The following is an 18,846-nucleotide window of genomic DNA, read 5'->3' as shown; positions in this document are numbered from 1 at the left end:
TGAATGCATGGTTGGGGGTGATAAATGAGATTTACTGTAAGAAATGACCCAGCACGGTTGGGAGGGGGCAAAAGAAGTTTGAGAGCAGACCCTCTTTCCAGAAGTTCATTCATATCCCTTCTTATTAAAGGTATCTGCCCATTTACTGTTGCCTTAATATAGAAGTATTTTCTGTACTGATTTAACTTGTTTCAGTTTTTGGTGTCTCTGTCAAGGTGATTATGTCAGTCCAAGATACCATCATCCCATCAACATCCAGGTGATGCAGCTTTGCCCAGATGTAAATTCTGGTTTAGTGACTGCTCTGTTCACTGTGCTCAGCTCTTCTGGCTGCATCTTTTACAGGAAGATTTATGAGCTGAGTAACTGCAGCAGATGTTGGTGGGTTGACCTTGGCTGGTCTCTCTATCACTCCCCTGCCATCAACAATACAGGGGAGAAAATATGATGAAAGGCTCTCTTGGGTCCAGATAAGGAGAGGAGATCATTCACCTCTTACTGACATGGGCTACACACACTCAATTTGAGGAGATTCCTGCCATTTTTTGCCAGTTAACTGTAACAGAGTAGGATAGTTAGAAAGACAACTAAACTCACTTTATCCCCTAGACCTTTCCTTCTTTCTGGTGTTCCTGCTGCAACCCTTGTACCACCTGTCAGACACATGTGATGGGGGTGAGCCAGCTGAACTGGCAGAAAAACAGTTCAACACAAAAAGAGGCAAAGAAATTTCTTAGGAAGGAATCCTTCCCTGTGAGGGTGGGGAGGCCCTGGCACAGGCTGCCCAGAGAAGCTGTGGCTGCCCCTGGATCCCTGGAAGTGTCCAAGGCCAGGTTGGACGGGGCTTGGAGCAACCTGGGCTGGTGGAAGGTGTCCCTGCCCATGGCAGGGGGTGGGACTGGATGGGCTTTAAGGCCCCTTCCCACCCAAACCATTCTGGGATTCTATTCCCCTGCTGCCCAAAACCTGCCACACAAACCTATTACAAGATAAAATATCACAGAATCTGCGTGGCATTGGTGAGGATTTAGTTATCTTAAATGCTTAGCTTTCTGCTGATTCCAGACCTTGTAAAATCACTTCTCTAACTGGAGCTCTTGGAAAAGATCTTGCCTCTGGTCTAGTGTGTTCCTATATAGTAGATGTTTAGTTTTGAGTCTACTCAGATGCCACCCAAACTGTAGAGCCTTTCCTTTCTTCCATGACAGTACAAGAACTTGCAGAAAAATGACCAGAATCCCAAACTGCAATATTGTAGAAGAGAAATGCTTGCATTTCTTTCCATAGCATCTCTCCCCTTCTGGATTTTCAGGGAGCTTGGTGGAAAATTTGGTCAAAGGAAGCACTGTAAAATTTGTCTTGTATCTTTAAAGATCCATTTCAGTATAATGGCTTTCAAAACAAATGGAAGCATCTACAGAGGGAACCAGTTTTATGACTGTTCTTAATGATTGCTAATCTTCCTTAATCCTGTTTTGGATTTGCAGCTTTTACTTACTTCAGCTACTTTTGATGCTTTGATAATGAACATTTGTAATTCTGGGCCATTTCAAGGGGAAAAAAATCTTTTCTCAAGAAGGTTTAAAGTTTGACAGCTTATGACACTGGTACTTAGCTTCCATCCCAGTTGCTGTCTTCCCTGTTGGAATAAAAGATGCATTTCCATTGCAGTTAGGCTGAACTAGTGTGGTGTCAGCCACTAGTGTGGCTGTTCACCATCAACCAGAGCTCCTGAGGTTGAACTTGGCCTAGCTAAAACCCAAGTCACAGCAGTCTAGAGCAGCCTAGGTAGGTGTTTGCAGGGTTTTAAACCTGGCCTAACAACTGGAGGAATTGGAGGTTTGCCTGCTTGTGTTGGAGTTGGTGTTACAGCAGCTGGCTCAGGACTGATCCAGCTGTTCTCAGGATCACAGCTGGCTGCTCCTGCCCCTGGCTTAGCTACCATACCTGTTGAAGTGTCATCAGCTAAGGCTCTTCCTGCAAGGCCCTGGAGCAGGTTCTGATTTTTGCAAGGGAGTTGCAAGAGGAAAACAAGTCAAACTCCTTCCCTTTTCCATTCCAACAGCCTGGGAGAAGTAGGTCAGCGTTGGCCAATCCTCCCCATCCTACAAGCTGCACATGCAGGTTTCGTGGCCAGGAGCCATAAGGTTTGAGCCTTCTGCCAGCCCCTGTGCTGGCCCTGCTGTTTGCCATGGCCTGGAGTGCTCTGAGCTCCACCACTGACCACAGCAGGTGCCTCTGCATCAGGAGCCAGGGCTGGTACTGAAATATGTGTCCATGTGGCTCTTAAAAAATGAACAATGCTACTAACAACTGCTCAAGAGGTGTCTGCTGCAGATCTCAGGGAGATCATCGAGACAACTAAATGCCAGATTTGTTTCCTTCCCAGTATTCTTTCCCTGATTAGGCTTAGCCAGTGCTTCAGAGGGACAGCAACGTTGGAAAAAGGTTCGTGTGTTCCACAGTGAAGCTGATCCAGGAATTGCTGCTCTTTTCAGTTGCAAAAAATATCTTTTTGATGAGAACCAAACTGTGTCTGTGAGTACTTGCCATGTAGTTACTGAGGCAGGGGCTGTTTCTGTCAAAGGTTGGTGAACACTTGCTCTCATCCCAGGGGAGGGCTCTCCCATGACTGTTGCACTGAGAACATGGAGCAGTCGTGCTGGCCCAGACCCGGGATCCATCTTCCTGGGACTCTGGTTGGAGAACCTCCTTGTCCCTCTGCTCCAGGCCCTTGCCAGGCTGGGACCAGCTGCAGCCCCAGGAGAAAGGAGCTTGCTGGTGGCTGGGAAGTGCTCCTGCTTCACGTGCTGTCCTGTCTCCAGGCAGAGCTCTGTGGTGGGGCTGTTCTCCAGGAGTTGTGCACACCACTGTTTCTCCAGTTTGAGCCTTTTGCTCTCTCCATTTAGGAGGAGTCTCCCTTATTTTGTGCCATTTATCCTCTGTAATAAGTTGACTTTTTCCTGCTTTCTATTCTTTCCCCTCTCATCCCCCTTCCCAGGAGTGCTTTGAAGTTGTGTTAGGGTTGGTCTAATGCCTGATCCTAAGGGATAATCGGGAAGAACATCAGTCATAGTGAGTTATAAAGGAAAAATATGAACAGGGTAAGCATGTGACACTTTCCTCTGACACCTCTCCACCACTGCCTTCAGTGAGGGACTCTCTGAGCTGGATGTGCTCCCGGTGTAATTAGATCTCACTGAGGTTCTCCTGCAGAAACTTCACTTGTTTTCTTTGTATCCATGTAAGTCTTTTCACCCACAGCTCCATTGGTAAGGAGTTCTGCAGGTTGCTGTCTGCTGTATAAAAAAGACCTTTAATTTGTTTTAAAGGTGTGATCTGAAGCATCTGAATTGGGTTCAGTGTTGGGCCCCTCATGAAAGAAGGACATGGAGGGGCTGGAGCGTGTGCAGGGAAGGGAAGGGAGCTGGGAAGGGGCTGGAGCAGCAGGAGCAGCTGAGGGAGCTGGGGGGGCTCAGCCTGGAGCAAAGGAGGCTCAGGGGGGACCTTCTGGCTCTGCAACCCCCTGACAGGAGGGGGGAGCCGGGGGGGGTCGGGCTCTGCTGCCAGGGAACAAGGGACAGGAGGAGAGGGAACGGCCTCAGGCTGTGCCAGGGGAGGCTCAGGTTGGACAGCAGGAGGAACAACTCCCAGGTGTCACTTCAGTTTGGGGTTTCCTGGAGCTTCTTGCAGTGGCAGTGATGATGGTTTTACAAAGATGTGATGTTTATGCAGGAGCCTGAGCCTATACTTAGCTCTGGTTCTGCTCCAGTTGGGGCAGCTCCGTGTTTGAAAAACGTTCCTTATAATTGTCTGAATTAAAAAGTCAAGGGAAGAACCTCTTCTCTATCAAGGCCCTGAGGCTGCACTTCAGCAATATAGTAAGTCAAGCTCTAGGGCTGCTGGTAGAGACCCAAAACCTCTAAAACCTCTTGATACCAAGCACAGATCCAGTGTAAACTTGTTCTGTGGATTCAGAGAACCTTGCCAGTGTAAATTTGTATTAGCAGACTTTATGCCAGGCTAGGAATAATCTATACTCCATCAGCTAACATAAATCTGGACTAAAAGTCATTTTGTGGCTTTGAAGCAATTTAGCAGGAATGTGATGATATACCTAAAGTTACTGTAGACCAAATTATCCCTGTCCAGGTCTGGCATTGCTGTGGACCCACAGTTGGAGCTGAGCCAGGCCACCTTCTCTCCCATGTGTCTTGGTGGTAGAGTGAGATGTTTCACTGAGAACTAGGCATTTAAATTAATTAAAAAACCCCAAACCCCTTAGTTTCTGGCACACTACAGAGAAAAATGTTATTTTTCTCTGGGCTGTTGCAAGATCAGTGTTTCAGTCACTTTTCACTATCTGTCTGCAAAAGGAACTTAGAAATAATGTAGAGTAAGGAATATTATATTGCTCTTGGCACTTGTACAAATCTGGTGTGGCCCTATGCAGCATTCAGCTGACCTGTTTAGGGTTTTTTTCCCCTTTCAAGGCTGGATCAGTGAAACCAGTGATGTCCCCCAGCAGCACACTGGGTGGTGGATGATGCAGTGCCTGTGCTGGGAGTTCAGTTCTCCCCTTCACTGCAGCAATGCTGGGGCTGCAAAGCACTGCAATAGAGGCACTGCTGATTTTTAATGAATGTGTTACCTAATGCCAGGATTTCCCATGGCATAGCTGCTTCACTTGGAGTCACCTTCCGCTCGTGAAATCTCACCCTGCATCATCCCCTTTGCAAAATCCCCAGAGCCTAAAGCTTGGCAGTCCCTGTAATACCTGAAACACAGGCAGCAAATAATCCACCCCCTCCTCTGGAGCCTCTCAGGTATCTGCTCCGTGAGAATGGGGGGCCTGCTCCTGGTCCCTGTGTGGGATCCTGTGGCTCTGCCTTTTTCCATTCCTTCTTTCCATTCCTTTCTTTGATTAATCAGTTCCTGGTGCCTGTGTTCTCCTGAACACTGGAGACATCTTTTTCAGGCCTCTGTTAGTCTCTCACTGGGGTGGAACAGAGCAAGGCTAAGCCAAATCTAATAACTCACTGATTTGTTAACGTGGTTTTTGGGAAATGTTAATCATTGGTACTTGACAATTATTGGTAAGTACCATTTTTAAGAATTCCCTTTTTTAAAACTGGAAAGTCACATGAAACTGGGAAACCCCATGATTTTACAATTCATTACATTTTCACCTGACTGTGGCAGAGAGAGGAACTTGTATTTTCAAGCCACTGTGAAGCATCTTGTCCAGTGAGCCCTGTAAAATTCACTATTTGAATAACAATTCAGTTGTTATTTAGCTTCTTCCCCCTTGGAAGAGGGAGAGGTCATCCAGCAATTCTCAATATTAGCTTGGCCTCAGTCAGGCTGCTCAGCTGCAGTGTGATTTTGTGCTAAACAAGCTGTACTGTAATGCAGGAAGCCAAAAAAAAGGTGGAAAATAGACAAAGATGGTCATTTGGGACCTAGTGAGGTTTTATGAATGGGATTGCACTTAATGGTGGATAAATTAATGGTTATTACCATTTTTATATATATATATATACACACACCAATATTACACATAATTGATGTATTGTATTGGTATTTGTATAATATATATGGTAACTGGTATATATGTAATAATCCATATCAATATAAAATATATTGGCATGTATTAATTATAATAATGGTTACCCAGAAAGCAAAATGCTCCAATCAACCAAACTTAACACAGTTCTTTAAAGAAGTTCTGCCATGGACTTGCTGGAATATTCCTATAATTACTTAAAAATGATATCTGGAGATCACGGGACCAAAAAATGTGGATCCAGATGAAGTTTCTCTAATGGTGGTGCATATATTAAGTGGAATTAAAGTTTGTATAGTTTTATTTCATATCCATTGTGATCACGGGTGTCTGTGACGTGCTCATGTGGAAAAAGAGTCAAATCCTTATGGTGTGGAATTTTTTACAGCAAAACAGACTTTGAGATACTTGAAGAACTTTTCTTTTGACTTTTGATGGACAAATAAGATAAATTTTAATGTGTGATGGTATTGGCTTCATCCTTGGTATTTTATATTTGAACAGGCTTTCTATAGTTTCTTTATGACTGTTATGCTGTTGAAATAATTGAAATGACTAAAACATGAATTATATATCTGAAATATTAATTATATTAATATAGGGGCCTGCCAACAGTCATCTCATCAAATTAATAGCATAAGATCAAATGCTTTCCAGTCAGTGTAGAAGATTTTACAGGTTTCTTTAACAGACAGATTGTTAAACCATTACTCATTTTTTAATGTGAGAGTGTTTGACCCTAATTACTGTCCCTTGTGGGTTTTACTTGGTGATTCATAATGTAATTTAAAGGGAAAATCCTATAGCAATTACTTAACCAGGAGATAAATCAAACCAGGCAAAGTCATGGAGTCCTTACTTTCTACCTCTCAGCCATTTCCTGAGCTGTTTAAAAATAGCAGTGTAGATCCTGAGTCTGCTTTTATTGTTGGAAATGTGTGTTCAGCCCCTGGAGGATGCTGGGAGTTGACATGATTATGGATGTTTTGTTAATTAGCTTTAGGGTACGTACAGCTTTCAGCTGCTAATTGCAGGACCCTCGTTGGCAGCAGTGCTGGAACTCTTAAGTTTATTTTTAAGTGTGCAGGTGGGGTTTTAGCTATTGAATTGTCAGTTCAGATTGGTTTGTTCCTGAGGAATCCCTCTGGTCCCTTGTGTTCCAGCCTTCCCTGTGCTGTTCCCTCTGAAGCTCTCCAGGACATTCAGTTGCACTTATTGTAAGCAGCCAAAAAGTGCCAGGAAAAGAGGGATATGGAATTATCCCATCCTGTGGGGATGCATGTGGCCATTGGAAATCCTTCCAAGGGTTCCCTGTGCTCTAACGTTGGGATGCTGTGGCAGAGGAATCACAGGAGAGCACGTGTGTAAGGATTAGCCTGGAGCAAGGCTTAGTGTACAAAAACCTCATTTTCCTCAGAAGTGTCCTGAGGAACAAGGACAAATCCTTACATATTGTTGCTTTTAAGTCTGTGGTTCTATTTCAAGTACTGGAGCTGGAAAAAAAGAGCAGTTCCCTGGTAGGGTTGTCCCTACATGGAATTGTTAAGGTTGGAAAAGACCTTTAAGATCATCAAGTCCAGATATAGATATATATCAGGTATAGATAATTCTCTTGTCTTGATTAAACTTGCAAAACATCAGCTGTTGACCCATTAACCACAAAGATTCTTCCTTTTAAAATCAAAATATGGGTAGCAGTGTTCCAGTATCTAAAGGGGCTCCAAGAGAGCTGGAGAGGGTCTTAGGACAAGACCTGAAGTGACAGGACAAGGGGGAATGGCTTCCCAGTGCCAGAGGGCAGGGTTAGATGGGATATTGGGAAGGAATTGTTCCCTGTGAGGGTGGGGAGGCCCTGGCCCAGGTTGCCCAGAGAAGCTGTGGCTGCCCCTGGATCCCTGGAAGTGTCCAAGGCCAGGTTGGACGGGGCTTGGAGCAACCTGGGCTGGTGGAAGGTGTCCCTGCCCAGGGCAGGGGTGGGACTGGATGGGCTTTAACAATCCCTTCCCACCCAAACCAGTCTGGGATTCTGTGACAACAGCAGTAATCAAGCTGTTTTTACTTGCATTTTCAGATAAGTTTTTTTTTAACATTACCTGGCAAATCAATTGGCAAGTGCACAAACAGGAATAAAAACATCCATGGAAAAGGGCACACACTGTTTAATCTGCCTTTGACAACTTTAATGTTTTGAAATACATGAAGTGAACTTTTCTGTTACTTGTCTGCTTGCTGGCATCTAGCTTTTTGGTCCCCATCCAATAATAAGGATTAAGATTTTGATTAATATAATATAGCTTATAGCAATATCTTAATCACAGCATGCAGTGTTCCAGTGTATTTTTTCCTCTTCATCTGAAGAAGGAAGTTACAAAAGAATAGATTTTCATTTTCTTAGCTGAAAATAGCTCAAAATAAACTTTGAAACATGAAAGGGCAGATGATTAAATCTTTGCCTTGGGTTAAAAGCTAATAAAGGCATGGAGGTGAGGGGGTGGCTTCTCAATGCTGAACTACCAAGGCTGACTTTTCTAAGTTTAGTTGTTCTCTGCCTCACGTTTAGCCTGATAGGAAGTTAGTAATAGCATCTCTGTGCCAGAGGTCTGAGATTTCCATGTGTTTTGGGGTTTTGAATATGGAGAGGAAACCATTTGGGGATTGTATTTGTAAGAAAAAATTAGATTTTTATAACATAAGGCGGTTCATGTAATGACACGAAAAACTGAATGGAGAGGAATGTTTTGCCCAGAGCTCTGTTCAGCACTGTGATTTTGTGTAAAAACCCAAGTTTTTGTAGCCAAGTTCAGTCTCTTGGCAGAACAAGTGTGTGTGTTTATTGCGAAAGTGATGCTTGATGTCCAGACTTAGCAGATGAGACCTTGTCACTTCTGACTTGGTGGATGTTTAGTTCCAAGAAGGATTCCCTTCTTTCTGGCACAACTTTGTGTGGTGGTTGAAAAGAGAGAATGTAGAAGTTGGCAGGTTGTAACATCTGCCAGGGAGAGGTGACTGGGTGTTGATCCCCCTGTTCCCCCGGCATTAAAAAGGAGACAAGATCAGCCATAATTCCATAGGAGGTAACAAGGATTGCTATTTTAAGGCTTCCCACACTGATCCCCAGCTGTAAAGAGCTGCTTGTTCATTATTCAGGGAGCAGTGTGACCAGCAGCAGTTGGCTAATTAAACTCCTCGAGAAGTTTAATTAGAATAAAATTGAATAGAATTTGTCTGGGTACGTATTCCAAACCTCCTGAGTGGTTTCAGAGAGCCCTTATTTTGGTTGGTTGGTTATGGGGTTTTTTTCCCCCCAAAGACAGTTGGTTTGATTTGAAATCTGAGCAATGTTTTAGAAAAATCTACCATGAAGGACATCATGAGCCTTGGCCTAATTTGACAGGAAAAAACCCTCATTGAAGAGAAAGAAACTACAAGCTTTGACTTGTTGGAAAGTGGATTTTTAGGGCTGCCAGGAATGCATTCCTTGCCCTCAGGGATGACTATTATTAGACACATCCGATGAGTTCTGTCAATGTGTACTTTTCTCCCCCTGATAATTCTGCTCAGCTGTAGTTGCCATATCTCCTTTTCCAGTCAGTGTTGTGCACAGTTGTTATTCCAATATCCTGTGTAAACAAGGTCCTGGTTCTGTGGTGACCTCCCCAAAGCTGTGGTGACTGCAGTGGTTTCCCATCTGGACAGCTCTCCTGCAGCACACTGGTTGCCTCCATCACTCCCAAACCAGCAAAGGTTAAAGAGGATCCAAAACTCTGGATCAAACTGCTTGTTTTCATTGTTTTGTGGAATACTTACTTGTGTGGCACAAGCCAAAGAAATTAAAGGCTAGGAAGAGAGGAAGAAATGAAAACTTTTAAAACTTGCCTGGCAGTTGTTTGTATATTCCCGATGAACTTGACTCGACCCTAGTGCCATTCTGTTTGTGCAAGGCTTTTCTCCTCCTCTCTTAAATCCCAATTCCTGTTTCTTTTGGGGAGATTAATATCATTGTATCATTCCTGTCGTTATATTTATGTAACTTATATAGCTGCACACTTCTCTGTCCTAGACCAGGAGGTGATCTGTGATTTCACATCATTGTACCAACAACTATTACAACCCAAAGCTGAGTTTTCCCTGCCCTGAGCGTGTGTTTTGCCCTGCAGTTGACACTCCGGACCCCTACGTGGAGCTGTTCATCCCGACCGCCCCCGACTGCAGGAAGAGAACGAAGCATTTCAACAACGACGTGAACCCCGTGTGGAACGAGACCTTTGAGTTCATCCTGGACCCCAACCTGGAGAATGTCCTGGAGGTAAATCCCAGGGCTGAGCTGCAGCTGGGAAGGTGGAAGGGAGCAGTGCCTGGAAAGGTGAAGCACAGCAGCTTGTGCATGTGTGGCATCTGTTGTCTCAAGATCCCCCCTTTTTCTTTTAGCCCTGGTGTTGTGTATAAGTTGAGTTATTCAAGGGGTAGCCTTGAGAGTCATTATAAGACATGCCTGTGAGTCACCTCTTGGACTGCTCCTGAGGGATAGTACCTGCTATTCCTCACCTCAGCCATCATTTACTCCCTGCTTCCTGCACTGATTCAGCTATTACAGGCAGGGAATAGGTGGGGCTAAAGTCAAGTCTCTGCCCATTCTTTGCTTCTCCCTGAGGAGACAGAAAGCAAAAGTGTGGTTCTGCTGTCTCCTCCATGCCTGGAGCCAAGGGCTGGGAGCCCACCCAGTGCTGTTCTGGGGACCATTCCATGTGCAGGCTTGTTGGTTAAGCCACCGTTTAATCTCAGGGTGTTAAACCTTTCCAGGCTGTGTACAGAAGGGGAGTGTTACATCTGAGTATTTTATAAGTGGGCATGGCAAGCATTTAAGGTTGTCTCTGGTCCTTTGTTAGCTCTGTTCTTCCTGTGGGATGGCCCTGACACGTGCAGTCTTCTGAGCCAAGCTCATGGAGTTCAGTCTAAATTGGCCAACTGGGACAGAGCTGGAGCCTGTGAAGGTTTTCCTTGGCCCTGTGACCATCATCTCTTGGATCTGAAATGGAATTATGCTTCCTCCAAGCTCCTTATGTTCTGGGGAGAGGGATAAGCTCCACAATCCCGTGGCTGGCTCAGTGGAGCATGAAGGACTGTCATATACATCCAGGGACAGGGAATCTGAGGGGATTCCCAATGGCTCCACCACAGCTCTGCAGGAAGCAGATCACCCAAAACAGCTGCCACCAGCTGGGTCAGGTGCAGCAGTCAGCTGAGGGCATTCTTACCAGATTTTTTGGTTGTAGGGGTGCAAATTGGCCACAGAAAACTTGAGAAAGGTTTGAAATCTCTTCTAAGAACAAGTCAGGCAAATAGACAGCAGGAATTAGAAAGGAGTGGAATGATTCTGGCTTCTTCATGAAACAGCCAGGAAGAAAAGAACTTGGGTTCATCTGCCTTTGTTGCAGTATGGGAACTAAAATTGTTTCAATTCCACTTTTATGGATTCTGACAGAATCTCTGGGGCAAAGAATTTTACCCCTCTTTTTGCAGATCTTGTGCTTTTTTGGAGGATCTGCAGGAGCTACAGCTGGCTAAATAATTGATGTGGCCAGTAGCAGCTCTCAAGATCTTCAAAAGTTGAGCAAAATGGTAAACTGAGGAATAGAAAATAAGAAAATTCCTTGGGTTTACTGCACTGTATAAAGACTGGGTCAGACTGTGCTTGTAGTTCCAGAATCCCAGGATGGGTCAGGCTGGGAGGGCCCACAGGGGCTCATCTGGTCCCACCTCCCTGCTCCAGCAGGGCCATCCCAGAGCACAGGGCAGAGGATTGTGTCCAGAGGGGTCTGGAATATCCCCAGGGAAGAGACTCCAGCCCCTCTCTGGGCAACCTGGTCAGTGCTGGGTCACTGCCCAGCAAAGAAGTTCTTCCTCCTGTCCAGGTGGAGCTTCCTGGGCATCAGTTCCTGCCCGTTCCTGCTGTGCCATTGCTGGGCCCCCCCAGCAGAGCCTGGGCCATCCTCTGCCCCCTCCCTTACCCTCAGGCAGCTTCTCTGGCAGGGTTGGAATTTACTGTACAAAATTTAATGTACAAAATTTCGTTCAAGGGTTTGGAAAGGATAAAATTGTTGAAGTCACAAACACAACAAGATTGATTGTAAGTAGAAATTGGAAATGGAACTTTACAATAACTGTTTGCTGGTCAGCAAACAGCAGGTGATACCATGTAGTAATGGTTAATTATGGCTCTGCTGATGTGTGGGCAAGACCCTTTGGATTCTGCATGGAGTGCAGTGTCAGAATGCCAATCTGTAAAGCCACCTCCCCACCCAAAACCTCTTTGTGAATTCCCAGGCTAACAGAGACTCCACAGTCTTTGTGACTCCATGGATTATTTTAATCTACACCTTTAACTCTATCCCAAGTGCCGTTTTCCCTCTGAAGCTCTTCAAAATCCCACTGAGAAGTTTCTCCTGCTGGTTTTAAGAGGCAGTTCCTCAGAGTGTAAAGTTCTACAAGGAAACAGGATGTAGATGCCATTAAAATAATAAGTTCTGTCCTAAAATACAGTTCATCATTTCAAAGGGTTGCTTGTGGCACAGGATGAAGAAGATTCTTTGTAGCTGAGAAGAGGCTGAACTCAGATGTAGCAACATCAAGTGATTGTATCTTGATTCCTTTTGTTTAATGCAAAAGATATGATCCAAGCCACAAACATATGATATTTTAAAAGATATAATTCCACAAAGTGGAAAAAACTGTAAGTCAAAGGAGTCTGAAGAACTCATTTAATAGAGACTGAAATGCTTTCTGAATAACTTACTTAAGGACTTGGAAGGCAGCCCCTGGGGAAGAAACCAGACTGCCAGACCTAGATCCACATGGATTAGAGCAAAAGCATGGGATGGTGTTCTGTGGTATCCCCAGACATCTTTGGAGATGATCACATTTTGGAGGGTATGTGCTCTGACATGGAGAGTAGGAGAAGAGACTTGAAGGTCTGGCTGGATACAGAGGAAAGCTTTGTGTTTTTTGGAATGCTGCACACTTTGCCAAATCAGTGCTATGAAAATCTTGGTCTGTACACACAAGGCTGGGATGTAGGAGTTGGATTCAATGATCCTTGTGGGTCCCTTCCAACTTGGCATATTCTGTATGGGTTCTATCTAAAAATCTTGGTCTGTACATCCAAGGCTGGGATGTGTGGATTCTCTCTTCAGTGAAAAGTTTGTTTTTTGGTCTATCACACTGAAAACTATGGACAGTTCTCCATAGGGAAGTTTTACTGACTGGAAATTTGAAGTAATTGTGTGTTTTATGCGTAGAATGTGAAGTTATTATGTCTGCTTAGAAAGATGGTGAGATTTATTGACAGAAGGGTGCTTGGATGAAAAACCCTTTGGAGATAGTCCTGGTGTACTCCTGCAGTTGGATACCTTGGAGGTGCCACCTACACTGGACATGAGTTTATTCTGTTTTAAAGAACATGTCTGTTGGCTCTGGGCATTGACTGGCTTGGGTTAAGCCCATTCTTTTTCCATATAATTTTTTTTTACTCTTATGGCATTAAAAAGGGATTTATTGAAGTAGAATTGAATACCCAGCTGTCTTTTCTAGGTTACTCTCATGGATGCCAACTACGTTATGGACGAGACTCTTGGCACATCCACATTTCCCATCTCTTCTCTGAAACTGGGAGAAAAGAAGGAGGTCCAGTTGACTTTCAATGATGTAAGTTGGGACATTCGTGGCTTTGCTTTTGTTGGGGCAGCTCTGAACAGGGTGGGAGGGTCTTCAAAGAACACCTGAACTGTTGTGTAGACTGGGATGTAGAATGTTTCTGTTGGAGTGTGAGGAAAACCCTTGGCCTGCTCTTGATGTTCATTCCTGGATGGAAGGAGATCCAGGGCTGTTTCTGTTCCTGTCAGTCTCCCTCAGTACTATGTATGTATGTTCTTTCTTAATACCCAGCTATTTTATGAATTCCAGAAGGGATTAGGATATCTCATGGGGTAAGGGTGGCAGCCTTTCAGTCAGGAAATAGCTGAGAATTTGGGGGCACACAGAGGCATCTGAGGTGAGGATTGTCCTCTTCATACCCTGCTCTGAAGCTGAAAGGTCTGAAGTTTTCTAAGCTTTCACTGTCACCCTAAAGGCACTGTATTTATCTTTTTACAGCCCTGCTGAGAGCAGAATTGAGCAAAACAATGCCACTGTTTTGTGTGTCCCTGCTGAGAGAATCTTCTTTAAAAGCCTAGTTTGAAACTTTCTCTTGCTAAACCAGTTCCTTCTCCACTTGATGCAGTTTAGTTTTGTGGCCTTAGTGTAAGAGGTTACTCAGGGTTTGCTGGTCAGTGCACTGCCCCTCCTGCTGATGCCTGTGGCTTCCACAAAGCTGTCAGGAATTCTTTCATTATTACATGTTTCACTTTCTGTGAGTGGCTTGTTGTAACACAGCCCTGCTTAACACACAGCAATGCAGTAATTGGATTATTCTCCTTAAACATGTCTGCAAACCAGATGGAATCACTTCAACAGGAATTGTCTGCCTGCACAGTAACTCCTGGAAATTGTTGTCAAATCTATGTGGAATTGAGCTTGTTCTGCATGTGTTAAAATCATGGAATGGTTTGGGTTGGAAGGAACCTTAAAGCTCCTCCAGTTCCAACCCACTGCCATGGGCAGGGACACCTTTCAAATCCTGTCTGCATTTCTCTTTTGGGCTGGGGTTTATTACGTGATCAGAGGTCTTGATTTGTGACTGCTCTGCTTTCTCCCATGTGACATAACTTTAAAAGTGTGCTTACAGCAAATAACTGGTTTAGGGCCTATTTATTGGAAACCAGAGAGTTTCAATATAGAAGATTTAGCATTTAATTTAGCTTAGCCTTAGGGTGGTGGGAATTTTGATACCCTGCTTCTTTTTTCTTTTTAAAATCGCTGCGTTTTTGGAAGTTTCTGCATATTTATTTAACTAAATGCTTCAGTAACTCTTGGACTTGCAGGGTGTGAGCTGAGTGCAGGCCCTGGTTCTGCCAGGCATGAGGTGAGGTGGTGAGAAAGAGCTGATGAATATATTTTGAAGACAGTTTACAAAGCTCATTCCAGTAATACAAGGCCTTCCCACGTTACACATCGGCTTTAACTTCTCATCAGCGTTCAGCAAAGCTTGGTAGAGAGTTTTAGGGGGGAAAATCAGTGTAAAGAAAAGCCAATGATACACTCTGAAATTTATAAACAAATAGTAAGGGAACATGAAGTCAGATTGAGCCTGATGGAGACAATGAATACATAACATGTATTCCTGAGATTTCTGTGGCAGTCTGTGTAAGCTATAGAAAATGGCATGATATTCCCTATTGGAATGTTTCCCTCCAAGGGTTTGTTTCATACATATTTTTTAAGCATTGGATCACTGTGTGGTTCCTGAAGTGCTTTCTAACTTAGTAATGTCAGGTGGGGGAATAATGTAATTGTTACCCTGCCTTTGAAGTGATTCCTAAATGACTCTTCACTCTGTTCCTTCATGTCCTCCCTTTGTTATTCCTTTGCCTCTTCTTTCTCCCACCTCCCTGTTCATTTGCAATTCCTGTTTCAGGTTGTTCCTGGCCCTTGGGCAGGTACTGGGATGTGGGAGCCAGAGGCAGCTTTGCACTCCAGACCCTTCCCTGCTCTGAGTGGCATGCAGATGTTCAGTCTGGGGGGTTCTAGCTCTGTTTCTGGTGACCACATGCCACAAACAAGGAGAATAATCCATGTAGAGCTGGAGGAGAGTGAAATTAGGCACTGAGTCTGTTACTACAAGGCTGCACTGAGGTGGCTGCTGCATAGGAAACTGCTCAGAGAGGTGAAAATACCTCTCCATTCTGTCCTACTTTGAGCAGCTCCTACTCTTGGATTGTGCCTAACATGCTTCAATAACAATTTTTTAGCCTTTTGCCTGCAGACAACCCCTTAAAGTGCTCTGTGAAAGGCAGAGCAGACCAAGCCATAGCCTGTGGTTGCCATAGCAAGTGAAATCATTATGTAGTGACACTTACTGCATCTTTCAGAAACTTGTATGCAATGTGCCTGATGGATAAATAAAGCATATTTGACTGTGGAAAGGCACTTGGTGGCTCATGTGGAACACAGAGCCCTCACAGCTCTGGGTTTGAGACACAGGCTGAGTATGAAGTTTGCTCAGAACTGGGACACCAGTGGCAGGAGAAACAAAGAATCCCAAGTGGGTGAAGAGAATTAGATCCCTTCAGGCCAAAGATGAATAGCTCTGCCAGGGATTATCAATGGAAGAAAGCCAAGGCAACGGGATCTGATGAATAGAAGTCAGCACCTGAGCAACATTTTCCACTGTATTCAGTGCTAGTGGTGTGTTTTGGAAACACACTGTGTACTTTAAAACAAAAAAAATCCATAGAAAAGAAACTCATTCATGTATGTTGGAAGTATCCTTCCTTTAACAAAGTGATTTAAAGGAATATTCTGATTGCAATAGATTATGTTCCAAGTGTATTTGTGGTTTTTTAACTCTTAAGTGGTGTAACTGTATCTAAATCTTTTTTGTTTAGGTCACAGAAATGACTTTGGAACTGTCTCTTGAAGTATGGTGAGTATCTCCTATTTAAAAAAAGTGGAAAATGTATTAGCAGCACTTTTTTTTTATTCTTTATTTTAATCTGTTCATTAGAATTTTCAGAGAATCCTGGAGTATCCAGAATTGGAGGGGACCCACAGAATCATCAAAGTCTAACTCCTGGTCCTGCACAGGACAACCCCAAGAATCCCACATATACCTGGTGTGATTTGCTTAAAAACATGTTAGATAGAGGGCAAAACCTCCTTGTTTTAGCATAGAAATACCAAGTAAAAGTGAGGAGATTTTAAACCAGGTTTATTTTCACATTGTAATTCTGTCACTGGCTGAACACCATTATTTGGAATAATAGGTGTGACCTTTCCAAACATGTGCAGGCCCAAGGCCATCCTGTGTGAATCTCTCACCCTGGTTTCTGTTAAATGCCTTCCTTCTCAACGGCTTTTTCTCTCATAAACCCACAGACCTCAGGTTCAGCTTTATCCTCATTGTTTTACCTTCTGTGGGAACTTTGCATCCCACATGAACTTTCAGCCTATATGGCTACTCCTTACAGACCTGCCCCTAAATTCTATTTAAATGTTAATACCACACAGTGCTGAAGGCAAAAGTGAAGATTTAGGGCCAGGATTTTATCACATGTAAGGCTCAGCAGATGCCTACCTTTATTTTTCCCTTTTTTTCCCCTCTCCAGCTGTCTTTCTCCCTCTTTTTTCACCTGTCCTGATGAAAAAGATCAAAAACCACATTGAGGCATAATCAGAAAAAATATATTTTAAGTCTAAAAACTAATTTCTGAGAGCAAGGCATTTAAAGAATCCTTTTTTATGTGTAACTATAAATAGCAGCACTGAGCACTGTAAGCATTGCCCTCTTTCCTAATGACTCTGGAGACTGACAAACATCCCCCAGGGATAATTTCTGCTCCTTGTTTTGTACTGGGAAAGATGCAGCTGTGGGTGGGCCTTGAGACCACCCCTAAACCATCCAGGCTTTGAACATTACAAGTATTTCTTATCTCTGACATTAAATAAGCAGAAGATGCTTGGTTCCATTTGCTCTTAGGCTTTGGAATATGTTAAACTAAAGGATCTGATCAAGTTCTGCTGCTATTCTGATATACATGGAGACTGTGGAGTCAGAGTATCATATATATCTTTGTGGAATGTTGCTTCCAGGCAGCCTTTTTCCCTCTTTTTCTTAATCCCATGACTTTTTTTACCTAAGTTTTTTAGGAGTCTGACAAATCTGAGCCTAAATGGATCCATTTCACTGTTGTATGTTTTTCATAAAGCACTGGGCAAATGCTGCCTGGTACCTAATGTGTCAAAGTAGGCACAGCAAGCATTTTTAGCTTGTCTTACTAAATAATAAAGCTAATAGGACTAATAATTAGCTTAGTAAATAAGGGTAAATCAGGGTCTGCAGCTTCCTCCTGAGGGGCAGCTCTGATCTCTGCTCTGTGTGACAGCAACAGTACCCAGGGAATGGCTGGAGCTGTGCCAGGGCAGGCTCAGGTTGGATCTCAGGAAAAGGTTCTTCCCCCAGAGGGTGGTTGGCACTGCCCAGGCTCCCCAGGGCAGTGGGCACAGCCCCAAGGCTGCCAGAGCTCCAGGAGGGTTTGGACAACGCTCTGAGGGACAGGGTGGGATTGTTGGGGTGTCTGTGCAGGGCCAGGGGTTGGACTGGATGATCCCTGTGGGTCCTCTCCAGCTCAGGATATTCTGTGATTCCATGATTACAAGGATGGGAAGTTCAATGAGGTGGAGAGCAGGAGGGGTTTATGCACTCTCCTCTGCTGGGAGGTGACTGGGTTCAAACCCTTGGAGTGACACAGGCTCAGTGAGGAGTTCACTGGTCCAACTGGGGTGTCAGACTGTTTGTCCTGCCTTGATACCTGAAATGGGAAGTGGGAGCTGAAGTTGCAGCTTTATTTAAATACAGCATTGAAGTGCTTACACAGCCTTGTGTACATGTTTGAGAGCACAGTGTGGAAAAAGCTGGGGAAAAGGGCTGAGTTTTTCCTGTGGCCTGCCAGTACGATTTGTGCTGTAGATTTATAATTGTATATGAGTGATGAATTCATTTGCTGTATTTATTTGTTTTTTAATGAGTTCTATATAAAATTGATATTTTAAAGACACAGTATTCCATTGTACTTTGCATCCGTCACTCCATGGAAACAGCTGAGCATGAATAATATAATTATTGCACGAATAATATAATTTATTTCATCTTATTAAATTCGATAAGGAATTTCTGCCTACTTCCACTCGTTTCCCAGGGTGATACTTTGAATTCTTTTCTGGAATTATGCCTTTTGCTGAAGCCTGTCTCTTTTGCAAACCAGCTCTTCCACAGATCTCCGGTTCAGCATGGCCCTGTGTGATGAGGAGAAGAAATTTCGGCAGCAGAGGAGAGATAACATCATGCACAGCCTCAAATCATTCCTAGGAGAGGAAAACAGCAAGAACTTGACCACTGCCCGTGATGTAAGTCTGGAGAGTTCACCCCAAGTTTAGCATCACCTTTGGAATGCTGCATTTACCTTTCAGAGGAGTGACTGAGGTGTGTGAGGTGGAAGGGTTTGATGTGAAGACAAGTTATAGAAGTGGAAAAACCTCTTTTTCTGCTATGAACATACGATATTTAGGCTGGACAGTAATTTTTTCTTGGCTCTAAATTTATAGATTAATGTTTAAGGACAAGGAGGAAT

At 43.9% G+C, this 18,846-nt stretch overlaps 1 protein-coding gene across 1 annotated transcript in view; it reads left to right on the top strand.

Annotated features, from left to right (window-relative positions):
- PLA2G4A (phospholipase A2 group IVA) overlaps positions 1-18,846 on the top strand; it is a 61,492-nt gene that overhangs the window by 9,530 nt on the left and 33,116 nt on the right. The window contains exons 3-6 of the mRNA XM_032696988.1: positions 9,724-9,872; positions 13,154-13,267; positions 16,105-16,142; positions 18,481-18,622. Of these exons, the coding sequence (XP_032552879.1) occupies positions 9,724-9,872; positions 13,154-13,267; positions 16,105-16,142; positions 18,481-18,622 (443 nt within the window). The remainder of the gene's footprint in view (positions 1-9,723; positions 9,873-13,153; positions 13,268-16,104; positions 16,143-18,480; positions 18,623-18,846) is intronic.

The sequence above is a fragment of the Chiroxiphia lanceolata genome, chromosome 9, assembly GCF_009829145.1.
Source record: "Chiroxiphia lanceolata isolate bChiLan1 chromosome 9, bChiLan1.pri, whole genome shotgun sequence".
In the NCBI taxonomy this organism is placed as follows: domain Eukaryota; kingdom Metazoa; phylum Chordata; class Aves; order Passeriformes; family Pipridae; genus Chiroxiphia; species Chiroxiphia lanceolata.
Note: the sequence above shows the minus strand (reverse complement) of the source record. Positions and strands in the feature narration are given on the sequence as shown.